Source organism: Hipposideros armiger, unplaced genomic scaffold, assembly GCF_001890085.2.
Source record: "Hipposideros armiger isolate ML-2016 unplaced genomic scaffold, ASM189008v1 scaffold_458, whole genome shotgun sequence".
NCBI lineage: Eukaryota > Metazoa > Chordata > Mammalia > Chiroptera > Hipposideridae > Hipposideros > Hipposideros armiger.
This window is the reverse complement of record NW_017731808.1, coordinates 270,354-289,687: the sequence shown is the minus strand read 5'-3', so window position 1 is coordinate 289,687 and position 19,334 is coordinate 270,354. Positions and strand designations below refer to the sequence as shown.

Genomic DNA, 19,334 nt, shown 5'->3' with positions numbered 1-19,334 from the left:
TCTTAGCTGTAGAGGGCAGTGTCACTGGCCCTCATATGTGGGATCCGAACCGGGGCCCTCTGGCGTCCCAAGCCAGCTCTTAACCATCACGCCACTCGGCCGGCCCTACCTTCTGTTTTCCTGAGCGAATGCAGAGTAAAGCTCACTGAATCAGACTCTGAGAATTCAGAATGTCTGGCACATTCTGTGGGCCCAGGGCCCTGGGCTGAAACTGACCTGCCACCCTTTCTGCAAAGCAGCTTGCTAAACCACCTACAGAGGGCACGTTTTCCAGGCCACTGTTTTCTGATGCGTGTGAAAGTAAATGTTTACTGTGTGTCTCCTGGTAATCTACCTTCCCCTGCAGCCTCTCCAAATTCTGAACCATGTCAGGGACAAGACACCCTCTGTGAGTAGTTAAAGTAAAGCCCTGTAAAACACGTGTAATTAAGCGCGTCTTTTTCTGCAGGGATTAAAGATTTCATGTGTGAATTGTGTGGAAAGACTTTCAGTGAAAGAAACACGATGGAGACCCACAAGCTCATCCACACAGGTAAGCAGGGTGCAGCCGGAACGTTCCAGGCCGCACCACACTGCCCCAGCGCAGGGATGGGAACGACGGGGTGTGACCCTATCATATAGGCTGTTTCAGAATGTTTGGTCCCATCCTGCCTTAATGGTGACTCCTTGCCCCCTAAAAATCAGCCCATCACAACTTTCAAATATCCATTCTTGAGTTTTCAAATACCGGAGCAGTGACCTGACGCCACGCCCGGTGACGGCGTGGGCCACTCTCCTACTCGTCACGGCCTGTGCTTCCTGTTCCCCAGCCCTGACCTGGCAGCACATGCCAAGGGCAAAGCCCCCTCTCCCCTGCTCTGTGGACTGTGGCACGACCTGCTCGTGACCTGTGCTTGTCGTTTCTTCCCCGTGTGTGTGTGTGTGAAGTGGGCAAGCAGTGGACATGCTCCGTGTGTGACAAGAAGTATGTCACGGAGTACATGCTACAGAAGCACGTGCAGCTTACCCACGACAAGGTGGAGGCACAGAGCTGCCAGCTGTGTGGGACCAAGGTGTCCACCAGGGCCTCCATGAGCAGACACATGCGGCGTAAGCACCCAGAGGTAAGCGTCCTCCCTGCCCCCACCCCGCGCCCGCCTGGCCCCTGGGCGTGACTGCGGCGCCGCTTCTGGCGCTCGAGACCCCACTGCGCATGCTCACAGATCCCGCACCCTTTGCGGACCCCGAAGCCCCCGAAGCAGGGCCTGGGTCTGCATTTTCCCCGAATCGCAGTGCCTGCGCATAGGAACCCCTGAATGAATGAGGAATAGAAGAGCCTCGCATATTTTGCTAAGGTTATAAATTCATGGTCACTGGAATTACAGCAAGATGGAAGGACAGCCCTCCCCCTCCCCTGTTCTTTCCTTTGGAGTAACTCATAAAATGCACAGAATGGGGAGCCTCCAGGTGATGGTGGGGGCTGATCACAGGGTGGCATTGAGGGCCAGAGGGAGCAATTATAGAGGTAAGTCGGTCCTGACTGAAGCTTGTTCTCAAGGAAGGTCTGGGGCGTTATTAATAAATAATTCATGGTGCTTTAGAAAGAAGCAAACTGAAATACAGAAGGAAAAGCAGGTCCTTGGCTCCCAGGCCACTGAAAGGGGAAGATTCTAAGCGTAACTGAAAGAAGTCGTGAACAAAAACACCCATAGATTTGACTACATAAGCAGCGTGACTCAGAACTTCTGCAGTCAGAAGGAATAAAAAACCAAGGGCAGACTGGAAAACCTGCGTAAGATACTATACCATTAACAGATGAAACTTTGTTATTAAAGATGGTAACCATTCCATGAGAGGAACGCAGGCTGCAGTGTGGACATGGAGAGGCGGTTCATGAAAGAGGAAAACAGGAACAGAGCAGCCAGTCTCACTGAGCCCCAGAAACGCACACATCCACCGTAGAACGTGGCAGCCTTCCTCCATGGAGTGAGCGAGAGGCTTTTAGATTCAGAGTGACTGCACAGGCCGGCTGGCACGAGCCTTGCCCTCGGCCACGGGTGCCCCCCAGAAGGCTGCCTGACGGTGTCTGCCCAGTGCTTTATAAATGAGTCTTTGGACCCCTCAGTGTCCAACAAGAGGAATGGATTAAATTAGTGCTCGTTCAGCAAGGTGCTGGGCTCTATAAACGTGCACAGAGGTTTCTAAATAAAGTTGTGGAAAAGCAGTATACACTGTGTGTACACTGTAGGCGTCATACACGTGTGTGTGTGTCTGCAGTACTCACCTTATAATGTAAATGAGAGGAGAAAACGAAGGAAGGAAACATTGCACAGTGCCTTTCTCCCCGGGGGCGAAGCTGTGAGTCATTTTTTCATAGTTTTCTGTTTTTAATAATTTCCTTTAATGAACATGAGTTACTTTTGTAACTATAATAGCACAACCTGCCTTAATTTGGGGAGGATAAGTGCATCGTTTTCTTCCGGAGCCTCGCCATGTTCTCCTCCGTGGCCCGATCAGGTCCCTTCCAGCCGTGCGTGGTCACCAGCTCTCCAGTCCTCTGAGGGGCCTGGCCCGGCCCGCAGACTCTGATACATGGAGCTGGAGTTCCTCCAATTGATCCCAGCCAGTGTTTCCAATTAGAAAAACAAAGTCGGGGGCAGGACATAAAGTGTAAGCAAACATGTCGCCCAGGGCTCGGGGCCCAGAGCGGGCGCTGCGGACTCACCCCAGGACACATGAGGGTCTGGAGTTGGCGCCGCTCTGTCACTGTGGGTCTGTAGTTCAGTGTAGTGACGCGTATGCAAGTCTGTGTTTGCAGCCGGGGTATGCGAGAGGGAGAGGGGGCTGGCGAATGAACACAGAGCGGCCCAGCAGATGTCTCTGTCCAGCAAGGCTTTACCAGGGGCAATGGTCACTTCCGCCTTGGTCAGCTGCGAGGTCATCTTTTGTGCCTGCCTGTCACGCTGGGGCAGTGTGCTCCCCATCACCTCCTCAGGCACAACCATCTCAGGCAGAACTGGCTGCAGAGAGGGGAACACTGGCTGGCGAAGGGTACAGACAGTGCTGGGCCGGCCCCGCTGTCATTGGCACTCTCCTTAGCCCCTTCTGTCTCTCCAGACTTCTGTCTGGGACACCCCTGTGGGTCGTTTCACCGTTGTTTCATTCCATGTTGGTTCAGACAGACACATGGTAAGTGCCCACTCGTGATGAGTGCTGGGGAACCAGCCAGCCAGGGTGTGCCCCCACCTCCTGGAGGTGACAGTCTCCAGTAGGAGACAAGGGAAAGGAGGGAGTAGACAAGAGGTAAAGTAATTGCAGAGGAGAGCAGATGACGTGGATGCTGTGACCCGGACAGAGGACGTGGCAGCGGGAGGGGCGGGCAGGGTGTCTGCTGTGGTGTACGCGCTGCCACCGAGGCCTGGCTGGGCAAGAGCCTCGCAGCCTGCCTGCGGGTGCCAACCACAGGCTGGGGGCTGGGTCGTTGGAGGCCGACTAACGTTTAGCCATTGGGCATAAACGACTTCACATATGTAGAATCTATCAGAATCGACACTTGGATGACTTCAAGCTGTGGTCTTTCTGCTTTGAATGAATGTTCACTATAAACAAAACAGAAAAAAATACTTTTCATTTATGGTCTTATCTCCTACTAAGAGCAAAGCCAATGAAGGCGTCCGTGCTTGTCCTTCTGTGGCATCAGTGTCCGGACTGTGTGACTAGGATACTGATGATGATGATGGCGATGGTAACGGGGGTGACAGTGACAGTGGTGGAGACGGGTAGAAAACACATCCGTGGCATCTGCCTGCTTTTATTCAGTTTTGCAGCGTCACAGTCACACCTGGGACCTCAGTGCCACCATCAGTATTTATGTTAACTTGAAACATGCACCACCACTTTGCCATCCTGTCAGAGATGGGCGCAGCCCCTGGCTTTGAACGTGAGTCCAAAGCCCACAGTTCCCGTTATCTTTCTTAAATAAGCCACACCCACAATGTGTAATTCTTAATTTTCCATTTTTATTTTCTTTAGTTGAGCAAAAATTTAAAGATATTTACAAAGATGCTGGGGCGAAGAGCCCTTACACACAGACTTTTATGGTTTTCCCCAGTCTTGTATAGTTTTCCCACAGCTAATTCCCTTTTTCTTAGCAACTCACTTCATTACGCCTTTTCAGAGTATTCATTCGCTCCGCACACGTGGTCCGTTGTCTCACTTAGGATTTAATTCACTTACATAACCACAGTAGCAGGGACAACTGGCGGAAACAGTCTCGTGGACGAGCATCGGACGGGACACCCCTGACCTGGTTGGTGGGGGGACGTGTGGGCACATGGGGAGTGGGCACAGCGTGGCCTCTGCACGCTCAGGGCCACGCAGTGTGGCTCATGGAGGGAAGGCCGGGGCGAAAATACTTGGACACGTGTCAAGCATAGAAGTAAAGCGTGTAAGGTGTAAATCTCTCATTTTTGGTGGTTTCTTATGGGACAGGTTTACTGTGCTATATCTTATCCCATCTTCTCTTGGTTTGAAATAATAAGGTTCACTGAAATTTCACTCACTGAAAGCGCATTAGTGTGGGGCAGAAAAGGGAGGCAATACAGTGTGAGTGGGTGGCATGAGGTGATGCCCACACAGGTACTGGGGGCACCCTCCGTGTGCAAGAGCTTTGCGGACACCTGAGATGAGGGCAGATGGGGGAGGGGAGGACAGGTCTGGACCGCTCAGGAAACAAGGTGTCAAGGTCAGTCCTGAGCTTGGGAACACGGGGGACGCCCATGAGGGGGTCACAAGAGTCGTCCCGGCTCACTGCCCCGTGCTCCCCGCAGGTCCTGGCCGTGAGGATCGACGACCTGGACCACCTCCCAGAGACCACCACCATCGACGCCTCCTCTATCGGAATCGTGCAGGTGAGCACAGGGCGACCCTGCAGGGCGGGGCATCGCCCGGGACGGGGAGAAACGCTGACGCCGCGGGGGGCGGGGCCTCACCTCACAGGATGTCGATGCGCAGACACTACGGGGTGGGCGGGGCCTCCAGGGCTTGGGCCAGGTGACCCGGCACCTTTGGGAAGCTCCGCAGTCTCCGCCATCTCATCATCCTTTCGCTGTCCATCTTTAAGGTCAGTCTTCTCCCCAAGTCTTTCAGTTTCTGTAAATTTCTAATACTTCAGCTTTATGAATACCGGTGTATCTTATTTTGGAGAGTAGATGGATATTAGAGTTCTGTAGGGGAAACAGTGAATAGGGTTGCATGTGCGTGCGTGTGCGGGTGAGTGTGTGTGCATGTGTGTGTTTGAGTGTGCATGTGTGTGTGTGAATGTGTGTGTAGAGAGACAGAGTCACTAAGAATTCAGCTCGTGATGTGGGGGCTGGCATGTTCAAAATCTGCTGGGCAGGTGACAGACTGGAGACCCAGGGAGGAGTTGATGCTGCAGCTGGAACCTGAAGGCTGATGGGAGGCAGAAGTCCCTCTTCCTGGGGGTGGGGGTGGGGGAGGGAGATCTCAGTCTTTTCTCCTAAGGCCTTCACCTGAATAGATGAGGCCCACCCACATTATGGAGGGTAATCTGCTTTACTCAGTGTGCATTGATGTAAATGTTCATCTCATCTAAAAAATACCTTCACAGTGACATCTAGACTGGTATTTGACCACACAACTGAACACTATGGCCCAGCCAAGTTAACACTTAACATAAGTGGTCAGAAATTGTTTCCAGAAAGGCTTAGTATAATTAAATTGTTATAAGTAAAACTACTTCTTACAGGTATTTTCAGTTTATCTCTTTATAAAAATTTCCTTTTATATAAAGAGAATATGCCAGGTTCGCAGTTCTTTTTCAATTGCATTTATATGCCTTTCTCTTGAAACTGATTTGAGCGCAATACTCAGGTGCAGGCTTGCACTGAGCGAGTGTGAGAATGCCTGTGCCCCACCTGCCCCACCTCCCTGCAATGCCAGAGGCCCATGTCCCACGTCCACCCCTGACAAGGGCGTCCCACCATGGCCATGCCCTGGCAGGCTTCCTTTGTCACTGGTGGGACCAAGTCCCCTGGGAAGGGTGGTGGGTGACCAGAGTGGAGAACCTCACTGGCCACCACTGCCCAGTGGCCTCAGTGACTCTGAGTGAGCCTAGCTGTGGGTCAGAAGACTGGCCCCGGTGCAGCAGCTCGCAGAGTGTGGGGCACCAATCTGGGTTTGCGGTGACAGCAGGGCCCTATTTGCTGTCCCCAAAGGAGGTGACTGTCCAGATCTTATCAAACTGTTTTGATACAAGATTGAGTCTCCCTGGGGATGAGCACCTGATGTGAAAGCATTTTTGGCCTCAGGCTGAGCTCACCAGGGCTGAAACGGTGGCTCAAAAAATTTGTTTTAAGAGATGTTTGTGTTTCAGCACAACATGTAGCTCTTGAAAGTATGACTTGTGTGTCATTTCTTTCACTTAAAAACAAAAACAAAACAAAACAAAAACCACTGAGACCAGCAGGAACATGCCCTAATCCTGAGAAATGCAGGTAGGCAGACAAGCTGTGGTCACTGTTTCCTATGGCAGCCTGGTAGCCGGAGCCTCGCACTGACCTGGGAGTGTGCCCGGGGACGGTGCCGGGACCACGCCAGCCACCACGGGACGCAACCCGTTGGCGCGTGTGTTGCTGAAACGCCTTTTCCTTCAGCCTGAACTGAGTCTGGAGCAGGAAGATCTGGCGGAAGGGAAGCCCGTGAATGCGGCCAGGAGGGCTCACAAGAGGAAGCAGAAGCCGGAGGAGGACGCGGGAGCGCCGCTGCCCGAGGACGCAGCCTTCAGCGAGTACTCGGAGAAGGAGCCCGCGCTCACGGGCGGCGTGGGAGACGAGACCGACTCTGCCGTGCAGAGTATCCAGCAGGTCACCCTGTTTCTTGTGTTGGCATCGGGGGCCCAGTCACTGTGGGCGGCAGCGGCCCTGGGCACCGGGTCCCTCCCGTGCCCGCTCCCTCCCTTGTCCCCGCAGCCTGGTCTGCGTGTGCCCATGGGTGCCATCTGCCATGTCCCACTCTTCCACCTCAGCATTTCCCAGCGTAGACCTAGACACCACACTTGTCGCTGGGAATAGCAACTGACATTCGGGTGCATGAGGAGAGCCGGCTCCCCCGGCTGGGTGTCGGGAGATCATAAATGGCCCGAGTATGTGGAAGTGGGGTGCAGTGCCCCTGCCGGCCAGGCGGGGAGAGGAGACCCTGCAAAGCAGAGGAACTGCCCAGAGAGAGTTGGCGGCAGGGAAGGAGGCCGGCCGGCCTGCTTCCTTTAATGGAACCTTTGATTTGCTCAGCCTGCGTCTCTTGGGTTTGCGGCCCCAAGTCTTTCATCAGTGTGTGTCTGATACCAGCCGGGCGCCTGTCCTGACCTCACACCTTGGCCTTTATTTGGCCTTTCATCCCTCTGCCTGAGAGGAAGGCTGCTTTCTTTGTTATTTGTTAGCTGCTAACCTCTGCAGATTTGTCCATTGCCCTTTTTAGCGTTATTCTTGGGATTCTCATTGACCACCAGCAAGGCACTTTAGAGGAATGAATGGACAGTGAAGACTATACTTTCTTTCTTGTTAGTACGTTATTTTTTTCCTACCCAGTGAAATCACTTGTTTCTCAGTTCTCCCTAATGGTCTGTCTGATTGTGTCTGTATCTTGTTGCTTTTTTTCACTAGAGTGACTGTTCTGGGACAAAATTAACTTGGCTTACTCTTTCACTAAAGGATGCTTTGCCTCCCCCCTTTGGGCGTAGGACTTCTGGCATGACACCCTGGCCTCCGTCACAGGTGCCGCAAGGGAAGCCCCTGCCGTCTCCATTTTGCAGGACCTATAACGTTGTGTGACTCTTGCAGGTGGTGGTGACTCTGGGTGACCCAAGCGTGACCACGCCCTCGAGCTCGGTCGGCCTGACTAACATCACCGTGACGCCCATCACCACTGCAGCTGGGACTCAGTTTACCAACCTCCAGCCGGTGGCCGTTGGGCACCTGACCACCCCAGAACGCCAGCTGCAGCTGGACAACTCCATCCTGACCGTGACCTTTGACACCGTCAGCGGCTCTGCCATGTTGCACAACCGTCAAAATGACATCCAGCTGCACCCCCAGCCGGAAGCCTCAAACCCACAGTCTGTGGCCCACTTCATCAACCTGACCACCCTGGTCAACTCCATCACGCCCCTGGGCAACCAGCTCAGTGACCAGCACCCGCTCTCGTGGCGGGCAGTGCCCCAGGCTGACGTGCTGCCGCCCCCGCAGCCACAGGCCCCCCAGCCGCAGCCCGCACAGCCCCCGGTGCAGGCCGAGCAGCAGCAGATGTACAGCTACTGAGCTGCGTGGCGGGGGGCTCAGAGAGAGCCTCACCCCGGCTTTCTGGTTTATATTTGAGATTTGTTTGCTGGATACCAAACAAAGAAGAAAAATGAATGTTGCAATGTAAGTAAGGTTGACTTAGCTTTTGCAGAATTATCTCCACATCCCCGCGCAACCATTACAGTCAGTCAGCGCGACTCGCAGAGAGAGCCCTGGCCAGCCTGCTGTGCACGGCACAGGCTGCAGGCTCCGCCTTAGCCGGACGGTGAGTCTGGCCGTGGCCACGTCCCAGCCCTCCCCAACAGACTGGGTCTGACGGACACGGGGTTCGGGGTTCTGGAAAGTGCAACATAAGAGAAGCAGGATCGGAAGAGGCAAGTGATGTGTTATTAGGAGCATAAGTGGTTCATTTTATTTTGTTTTTTAGAACTCAGTTACTGTATCAAAACAGCATTCCTGCGAGGCAGCATGCTGCTATGAAATGCAGCTTCCTTCTTGCTTGTTTTTGCAAACGAGCAGGTAGGCGTCAAAGTGACATTTAGTCTCTTCTTTGAAATCTGAGTTGAGTTAAATTTGTTTCACAACTCTGGGCTGAAACCACGTGTGTGAAGATGGTTGTGACGCATACAGGCGTCCTTTGGCCCTCATGTCCATCATGGGCAAGGGGGCCCATGACATCACTGACTCAGGCAGAAAGGCCTCTGAGTCATTTACTACATGAATTGATTTTCAGAAGCATTTTCCTTTTTTTTTTTTTTTTACTTTATTTCAAGCATATATTGTGTATTGAAGACTGTTGTGGCCATGTTGTTTTGACTTTTTTTAACATGCTAACGTCGTTTGCACTGTAGGACTGTCGTCCGTGTCTAGCTCTGCACAACCGCCCAAAGGCAAAGGGGCACCAAGTCGTGCACCGAGGAAGCTGTGTTGCCCCTGCTGCAGGCACCTTCGGGGTTCTCTCGGGATCCCCTGCCATCCAGATGTATTTATTCTGACTAAGGGAGGCTCAGCCAAAACCCCCTGAAATGAAGAACAAGGAAGGAATTCATGTTTCTTTCTGTTTAAACATTAATTCCAAAGGTTGATTTGTTTCAAGACCAATTTTCTATAAAAGTGTCGAATAAGCTTGGCTCTTTACCACGCTGGAAAAGCATAGGTTTTTCTGGAATACGAAGACACCGCAGTGTCCTTCCAGGCAGCAGTGAAAACAGAGGACATTAGAAGCATCGATGCCCAGACTAAGTGAATGTGCTAAAGGACAACCCGCCCTGCTTCCGGGACACGTGCTCTCACACGTGCAGCCATCTCAGAGGTGTGGCTGAAGCTGAAACGCCAGCAGCCGGCCCTGCTGACGCTCAGCCACGCAAACAGCTGTGGGGAATGAAGTCTGATTGCTGCCTGCTCCCCCCACCCCCCGCCCCCGATATTTTGTAACGCTGTCCAAAATGAACTGATAAATTGGCCTTATTTTGTCATTGACCACTCTTGGTCCCAGATCCTATCTGATTTAGGAGACCGTCTTGAAGAAGTACTGACTATGAGTCAGTAGCCGGTAAATGAGGCCGGAGTTTTCTTGTGTTAACCAGTGCTGCTGAGGACGATTTGTTACGCAAAATGCAGCTTTCTCAGCACATCACTGTATCCCAAATAGCAAGATTTTGAGGTTAGGGCTAGAATTTGTTTTGTGCAATACAGGCCTTCACAAACTAAGGAACTTCATCACCCAGGCAGCGTGCGAAAGAGGTCTTCAGAGTTCCTATCTTCATTCACTCTCAGCTCTCACCTCTCAGTTGGATTAATTGTGGGAGATTGTTTGACTTTTTAACTTATGATAATTATTTTTATGTTATTTATGTATATAATTAACTGCTTTTTACATACTAGTTTCATCAAAAGAACTTGGGCAAGGGGTGATAGATTTTCTAAAACATTGTCTCCATTCTCCAAATAAAAGGGGCCTGGGCATCCGTGGACTAACCCAGGGTGCCAGGGCTCCTCAGATATTTTTTTTAAATCACTGACAATTTCTTTTTGCATTTGCAGACTATAAAGGACAAATGACCAAGTAAAGAATTCAAACATGATTAAACATCTGCTAGCGTTTACCTTTTATTCCTCTTACCTGTGAAATAAAGGCCTTTTAAATCACAATTTTATTTTTTTAAAGAAGCTGTTTTTCTGCCTAGCATAAGGATGCATCAGATGGTTTTAAAGAACCTAATTTAGGTTGTGTGGCCCCTGTGTAGTACCACTGTTTATTTAAATAACAGGTGCATAATACTGTTTCTTTTTATAATAAGTGAGAATGCTAAATAAAAATGGGATTTACTCCTAAGTTTCCTGTAGACGCTTTTGGTCTTAATAGGGTTACTGTGGAGGCAAACTGGGTGCAGGTTCTCTTAAGACAGTTGCTGTGAATTTGCATGTAAGAAACTGGGCAGCAAACATACAAAGTTCTCTTCAGCCAAAAGAGCCATCGGCTAGAATGTTCTGCACGTACATCACTGTTCGCTGATGGAAGGCATTCAATTTTTTTAACTGATGTCAGGTGCACAGCTGTATCTATAGGAAGACACTAGATGGAGCCACCAAACTCTGTGACTCTGTCTTGGTCATTCTAAATTAATAAATTGTGATAGTTTATTTTGGGGGCTGTGAATTCGTAATGTGTGGTTGTGGGCCGAGCTGGACCCCTGGGTGTGGCCATCTGACCTGAGTGGGGAGCCCCGTGGTGAGGAGCCTGGGCCTCTGGGTATGTTCTCCGGGCCACCTCACTGTCCCACGGGAGAATCTGGGCGTGGAAGGCGGATTCACGGACCTTACATGTTTTTTCCAGCTATGGTGTCCAAAGATGTGCGGCACATGCTTCCCATCTCAAGGCGGTTTCAGCGACCGTCCCATTGGCCTGTGGGAGGCATTAAAACTGTTTGGAGAAGTTGCTTGTATTTCGTGTCCCCTCTGTTTGTATAATGACAAATAAAAGGTGCTGTGACCTGTGTTTTTCAATCGCTGGCCCTCTAATTCCGTTCCAAGTAGATGCTGCACTTGGTGCATTTGGAGAACAGCTGTCTTTCCTGCTGCTGATGGGTCTTGATTTCTCTCCAGTCCAGTATTCCAGTTTGTTAGAGATCGTCGTTTTAAAGTTATGGGAGCCCTGAGGGGTTATCTGAGGACTCTGTCTTACACACTTGAGCCATATTTTCAGTAGCATCTGGTAGCGGCTAATTCTGCCAGTGGAGAGGGCCCCTTCATGCAGCACCACGTTCTGAGCTCCTCCTCGTGCGTGCCGGGCCTGCAGGGCTCTGCACAGTCAGCCTTGCGGAACACTCCACAGGAAGCAGTGTCGGTGACTGTCGCCCGAACACCCTGTGCTGCTCTGTGAAGTCCCGTTAACCACATAGTGATTTGCTCCGCTCACAGCCGCGCGGTGTGATGGGAAACTCACACAGCGCCCAACCGTGATTAGTCCTTTCACACGCATTGAAAACAAATTCTGACAAAGCGGGGGCCGCCAGCTGCTTCCTCTCACCAATGGTTTATGTCTGGCTTACGTGCAGCAACATCAAAGGGGCCCTTGCTCTGGAAACACAGGCGAATGATCTTACCCGCGTGGCGTGCAGTCAGCACAGTTACCAGCAGTGGCCGTGGGTGGCCTGGGCAGAGCTGGCGAGGACCATCCCTCCCTCCCTGGACCTCACAGTCTCCAGGTGCAGGCGGCTGGCGTTGCCAGACAGCAGCTGAGCATGGCACCCCATGCCCACAGCCCCTCAGTACCAGGCCCCCGCGCTTTCCCCTCCCAGGGGAAGGCGTCCCTTCAACAGGACATAGACACACCCTGTGTCTTCCCTGAGAGCCCAGCCCAGCACGCCTCCCTGGAAGGGTTATGGAGGGCCGGGATTTCACGTCTGCTGAATCGGGGCTGTTCCACTCGTGGGACGTTCTGCTCCTGAACGCGGGTGGGTCCGAACAACCTGGGAAGCTTGGCCTGAACTCCAGGGCTGCTCTCCTCTCCTGGGTTTTGCCCACAAAGGTGAGGCCTCTGGGAGGTGATGCAGGCTGAGCCCTCATGGTGAGGTCGGTCCTTTATAAGAGACCCCAGAGAGCTCCCTCAGCCCTTGCACCGTGTGAGGACACCGCGAGAAGGCACCGGCTGTGAACCAGCAATCCGGCCCTCACCAGACACCAAATCTGCCAGCACTTTGATCTTGGACTCCCAGCCTTCAGAACTGTGAGAAACACATACCTGTTTTTTGTTTTGTTTTGTTTTGTTTTTATGTATAAGCCTCCCAGTCTGTGGAGTTCTGTTACAGAAGCCCGAGGGACTAAGACTGTGTGTGTGTGTGAGCGTGTTTGTGTGGTGTGTGTGTGGTGTGTGTGTGTGTGTGTGTGTGTGTGTGTGTGTTTGTGTGATGCTATACAGTTTCATCTCCTGTGTTGGTTTGTGTTATCTACCACCACAGTCACTCTACTAAGTATGTCACTTTTTAAGATGGGCTCTTTCTCACTGAGCATAACACCCTTGAGAACCACCCAAGTCATTCATTCCTTTTATTGCTGCATCTAATGTGTGGGTATAACATAGTTTGTGTAACCCATCACCCACTCAATGACTTTTTGAGCTGTTTCCAGTTGGGGGTTATTACGAATAAAAGCTGTGATGAACACTGGTGTACGAATATCTCTGTGTACATCAGTTTTCACTTCTGTGGGGTAAAAATGCCCAGGAGAGCCTTCACCAGATTGTAAGGTCGGTGTATAGGTTCATGTGGGGAACAATTGTGGAACCGCCTAACAGCCCGTGTTAAGTCACTTCAGCTATGAGCTGTGTTTTCCATGTAACTCGGATCATAAGGTACAGAGGTGGTAAATTTATTCACGCTGTATTCTAAGAGCAAAACGAAATCTGAGATTGTGGTTTTGGGAAATAAAAAGAATTTGCCCAACTCAGGTAGATAGTGGAAAGGAAGGACTCCCACTACTTTTTATTTTTAACCTATAGGAAAGTGTGTTTTCCAAGTGTTGGGGGAAACATACTTCCTTGACCTGCAAAGCTTTGAAGCCCTACAATAAAAAACAAAAAAACAACAACAAAAAAACCCAACCCTGAATTGATTATATCCAGTTGGAATTATCACGTGAAATTTCTAAGTCTTCACGGGGCTTTGGGAAATCCTGCTTTCTGAGCGTGATGACCCCACATGCCCCAAATTTCCTACCTTTCTCGGACCCTCCCTTTGACCCTCTGTTAGAGGCTTCTGATGAGTAAACTAAAAGAACAGTGGAAATTTCCAAAACACACCATATTGAAAAAAATAGAAAAGAAAAGAAAACCCATGCCTCGTGTTCTTAGTCCCTTGCTATCCCAAGCAAAGACCTTTTTACTGCAGTTTGGTTAGCGTTTTGGTAGGTTGGACACTGATTTTTCTAGTTGTGTAGACGCTGAGAGCTGCACTGCATATTACTAGATTTTCAGATCTTACGTACGTGTTGTTAGCATCAGTAAAAATAAATAGCTGGCACAAATTGTATGTAAACGTGCAGCATATCCGTTTAGGATAAGAAGAACAGAGCTCCGCAGGGCCTCAACCAACGTTAGCTCAGCTAACCCCCCAGCGACCCCTGAGCTGGCTGTCGTCTGGTCACTGTGAGATGATGTGGGGTTCCTCGTGTTCCAGATCTCAAAACATTGTCTTAGTGAATCTGTGGCGTCATGTTTGCAGAACTGGATTTCTTTGCTTGTGTTTGAACAGTGCGCAGCCCACTTGGGGGAAAGCTCATTCCCGGCTCCAGGGACTTGGCTGAGCCGGTGTCTTTTGCCTCCACTTGGGACCATCGCAAATTGTATTGCGCTGAGCTGCAATTTGGTGCCATTATTCCAAACCAAGAACGGAAACGTGGCCTCGCTCCCACAGACGTGATTTATTTGATTATTACTGCCGCTGGTGGAAAAGACTTCACAACATCACACAGTCATCTAGGCGTCCCGTCCAAAAACGCCCTCGTGTTGGGTCATTGACCACATGCCCTCTTGTTCTGCTCGCGGTAAAGCAAAGGTCAAGAAGATGATTACAGCCTTGTGTCTAATGCCCTTTCACTCCTTCAGCCCACGAGCTGGCTTCTTCGCAGCCCTGGTCCTTCAATCTCTTCTCCAGACGTCCCCTCCGGACTCCAGGCCTTCAAGGGCTCCCAGCACTGGCTGTAACCCCTGCGGGGTTTTTTCGCCTGTTCTGCTTAAGAGGCTGTGCGTGTGACTGAAGTCTAATGACTTAGAATCTCCAAATCGTTTTACCTTCAGTAAACAGGACTTAAGTACATAGGGATTTTCTAGAATTTACCGACTGTTTTCCTGTCTTTGGTGATACAGTTCACAGAATATCACTGAGAGGATAACCTTTGAAAACAGCCTCACTTTCCCGGGGCAGATAAAATAATGACGTGTCTGAAGCCCTTCCCTGTGACCCCACGAAGGAACGCTAGGCGCGTTCTGGTGGCCGGTGTCTAGGGACAGGGACAGAGTGGCTCGTGAACGCACGCTGGCCTCTGAATGGTCCTGCACAAAAAGCGCAGTCCCTGCACGCTGCTGAGTAACAAACACAATGATCAACTGAAGGGCAGCCCTGTCTGAGGCTCACGAGACACAGTCTGAGCTTCGTCTCTTGTACAAAAGCAGTTCATTAATGTGCATTTTCATGGTTTTCGTTTCTATCTCAGCATGTCACTCCATGTAATAAACTTTGAACTTAACTTGTTTGGTAACCAGTTTTTCAGGGGAATTTGACGTTGTAACTTATCCGACATCCAAAGCATGGGGTTACATCAAATCTGAGTTCATTTTACAGACGTTAAGTTTTAAACTGGGCTTGCGTGTACTGGGGGCCTGGACGCCCCACACTGCACATTTGTCTTAGTCTTGTCTGTTTTTTGAAGAGTGTGCACTGGCAGTGACAATTCGGTTCGTTACAGCCCCATCACAATGAGACGGGAAAGGTGCTTCCAGGACTCGGTAGCTCAAATCACACTGTACTGCACCTATGCTTTGCGCTTGTCTTCAAGTAGCTGTAAACAGACAAAGGCTATAAAACCTGCTTAAGTTAATAATCTTTCTTTTACTTAGAGGCTGCCTTGCAAAACTTAAGGTTACCCTGGTCAGACGACCCAGTTGGAGGAACTCGCTTTATCACCTAACAGAGGTTCTCAACCTGTGGGTTGCGACCCCTTTGGGGGTCGAACGACCCTTTCACAGGGGTCGCCTAAGACCATCGGAAAACAAGAAGATATTTATATTATGATTCATAACAGTAGCAAAATTACAGTTATAGAGTAGCAACGAAAATAATTTTATGGTTGGGGATCACCACAACATGAGGAACTGTATTAAGGGGTCACAGCATTAGGAAGGTTGAGAGCCGCTGATCTACAAGGACGTGCCCTTGGGGTCGGGCCTAGAGGAATGGCACCACCTGAGTGAAGGCTCAGGACACACCCTCGGGCCACTTCCGGCTTGTCCTTCTTGACCAGGAATGTTGGATTTTGTGCAACAGTAGATTCTAGAAGACAGTAAGTCAATTGCTATTTTTTTCTGGTCACAAAGGAAATATTCTTGCAATATATTTCTTCTGTGGTTGGATTCATTTAAGACATCAACAGTAGTACTTTTGGAAGGTTTTGAATCATAGTAACACGCTTTAAATTGGTGCTTCCTTTAGAATGGGTAAAGTTAGGGGAAGCTGTGTGAACTTAGACACACAACTGTTCCGGACAAATTGGCAGATAGTAATTCCTCAATTAATCTTTGCAGGTTCGAAGGTCTTTAATAACTGCTTTTAGAGTTGAACTGAATTGACAAGACTGTGACATCATCATGTCATTATACTGTGAATTCTCAGGCTGGGGATATAAATGCTGATGTCACGCGTGCTCAGAATCCAGGCAGAGAGCCCCATCAGCCCCGTGTGTCACCTCCCTTTCTCCCAGCTGCCACTGTGAAAACACACTGTGCGGTTTGGTAGAGGGGCGTTCTTCAAATTAATTATATTTTGATTTGAAGTTCTTTTAAGCGAGGTTTTGAAAGTACATTACTTATTTTTAAGACAGGAACTCCTGAAATTGGAGGTTTTAGAAAGGTTTAGAATTTTTTTTTAGGGAATGGCATATTTTTTTCCTATTGTTATTGTTTTTAATTCATTTAAAAGAATATGTCTGTCTCTCTTTTTTCTTTCGCTGTCTAATGCATTTACTTTCAGATATCCACCCAATAAATAGCTTCACCGTAGCTTAAAAATTCTTTGACACCTTTGTTGTTGAAGATCTTTTTCTGGATGAGGATAAGGAAAGGCGTTTTACCAAAAATATTAGATGACTTTAAAGGTGTTTGTCTTCATATCTTATCATAACTTTGGGTGGCCTAGGGGTGACACACACTTCTTCTGTGTTGACAAATTTGGGGCAGTCTCAGATGACGTAAGCAATCAGGGTGACTTTAGGCTCTGGGTACAATAGCGAGAAAAGAATTCAGCACTGGTCTCCAGAAGCATTGCTCTCAGGAGCCTTCCCAGTTTTGTACTGCGGTGGGGAGACAAAGCCCTTGCCTCACACACTTATAAACCGCTTGGTCCCATGTATCTCTGTTGAATTAAAAAAGGGTCAGAATGTTCTTGATTTCCTCATTCTAAACAGGGAGAATGCACGTGGAGCACATTTTCAAATCAGGTCATGCAGGGTTGGACTCTCCTGATCCACAATAAAATGCTGCTGGCCTCGCTCTGCTTTCAAAATTTGGAGCCCTATTCACAGCAAGTTTTCCTCATAGGAAATGTCAGTTGAAATAAGAAAATATTTTCTTCTATGTGGACACACACACACACACACACACACACTCAGGTTCAGGATTTGCAGTTAGCATTTTAGCATAGATTTTTATCTCTAACGTTCACTTAGTTTGTCTTTGCAAATAAGTGTTTAACCTTAGCATGTGGAGGATAGGCAGACACGTCTTCTGAAGTGTTTATATTTGCTGATCATTTTTTAATTGCAATTTTCTGGCAGTTTCATTTTATTTAGATTCTTCCCATCTGTGCTCAACTCCTTGCTTTGTACGTGGGCTTCAGTGTTATTTGCTTTCATCTGATGTAGATTTCCGGGGGAAATTACATTCTTTGAAAATCTTTATTAGACCACACTTGACTGATGAGTTTACGTTTAATTTTGGAGCGTTATTATCAGTGTTGCAACAAATACTTTGCGAGTGAGAGCGTTCTTTGAAGCCAGGCTAGAACGCATGGTAAGTAAAGGCTCTTTGTGCATCCCCTATGAGCACAGATCACTTCATGGAGATTTTTAGACTTAAATGCAAAAAGATACGTCACTTTTTTTTTTTTTAAGATTTTATTGAGGAATTGTAGAAGGGGAACAGCCAAGATGTTGTCTTTCAATCTTAGTTGTGGAGGGTGCAGCAAGCTCAGCTCCAAGTCCAGTCGTGCCGTTCAGCTCAAGGTGCTGGGTTCAATTAGTTGTGGGCGGGCGTAGCCACCATCCCATGCGGGAGCCGAACCAGCAGCCTTGTTGTTAAGAGTGTGTGCTCTATCCACTGAGCCATCCGGGTGGCAGCTCAGCTCAAGGTGCCGAGTTCAGTCTTAGTTGCAGGTGGGCAGAGCCCACCATCTCAAACAGGCAGTCTTGTTGTTAGCACGTGCTCTCACCAGCTGAGCCATCCTACCACCTGTTGGCAGCTCAGTGGCAGCTCAGCTTGGGCGCAGTGTCACTAGCCCATGTGGGAATCGAACCAGCGACCCTGTTGCTCAGAGCTCGCACTCTTGAGCAAGCTCTTAACCAACTGAGCCACTTGGCCGGCCCCAATACGTCACTCTGTGACTATATAGTAAGTAGTCTACTCTGAAAAGGAAGAATAAGTCAGGTTTTGTAATTTGGTTAATTAGAGCCTATATAGCCAAAAAAAGAAAAACTAAGCTGAGTCCCTAGAGAAGGTGAAAAATTCAACTTTTAACAAAAATGGACTCTTAATAGTCTGAATTTCCTTGTGATGAGGATTTTTATGGTGGTTTTCATTCAATAGCATATGGCTCATGATTTGATGCTGAATAGTGTGGTATAGTAAAATATGGGGTTTTCACAACAAGTACTGTTCCTCTCTCTCGATTCCTACCTCTGATCTCTGGCCGTTTGCCACTCCATGTGCCCAGCCGCAGTGGGGGGCACTCTGCTCTTTCCTGTACCTTTGAGTTGCCAAGGAGAGCCTCTGCCAGCTCATATACCCGTCCTGTCTGTCCTTCCCTTGTCAGTGCAGGCAAGGGGACAGGAACCAGCACGGAGGGGCACGGCACTCCCCACTATGTCTCATTAAGAAGGCCATCCCGGAAATGTGGGCCCATTTGGGCTGCCAGTGAAAATATTTTAAACTGCCTTAAAACATGTCCTAAGTATGCTGCAAGTAGTAAGCAGTTGTTGGGAACAGGATGTACATACTGGGGGTGCCGAAACAATGTATACACATGACTTGTATTCATCTTTTGCTATCGGTATATATTATTACAATTTTAGTACAGTTTTTTTTCCTTTCTAAAATGTGTATACATTGTTTTGGCACCCTCTGTATGTTTATTTAAGACAGCTGACATTACTTTAAAAATCTTTGATACATTATGCTTTAACAAATAATATAAGTATCATGGTGGTTGCTTGCAGAGGCTTTTGTTTTGTTTTGCAAATTGAAAAGTTAAAATCTTGAATTAAAAAAAGTATTGGCTTAATATTTGTACTGATTTTTTACATATATATATATATATATATATATATATATATATATATATATATATATATATATAAACATTTTAAAAAATCTTTTAATTGGGGAACAGTGTGATTTTCCAGGACCCATCATCTAGCTCCAAGTCAAGTAGTTGTTTCAATCTAGCTGTGGAGGGCGTGGGGATTAAACCGGCAACCTTGGTGTTCTGAGCACTGCGCTCTGACCAACTGAGCTAACCAGGCACCCTGGAGCTAACCATCTGCAGTGCACCGGGG

The 19,334-nt window shown here is 48.9% G+C and overlaps 1 protein-coding gene across 1 annotated transcript in view; it reads left to right on the top strand.

The window, feature by feature from the left end:
- Positions 1 to 11,300, top strand: part of PRDM15 (PR/SET domain 15) — a 76,231-nt gene extending 64,931 nt beyond the window's left edge. Inside the window, exons 18-22 of the mRNA XM_019666000.1 lie at positions 449 to 532; positions 928 to 1,103; positions 4,809 to 4,889; positions 6,654 to 6,863; positions 7,836 to 11,300. Of these exons, the coding sequence (XP_019521545.1) occupies positions 449 to 532; positions 928 to 1,103; positions 4,809 to 4,889; positions 6,654 to 6,863; positions 7,836 to 8,312 (1,028 nt within the window). The 3' untranslated portion in view covers positions 8,313 to 11,300. The remainder of the gene's footprint in view (positions 1 to 448; positions 533 to 927; positions 1,104 to 4,808; positions 4,890 to 6,653; positions 6,864 to 7,835) is intronic.
- Positions 11,301 to 19,334: the final 8,034 nt, after the last annotated feature.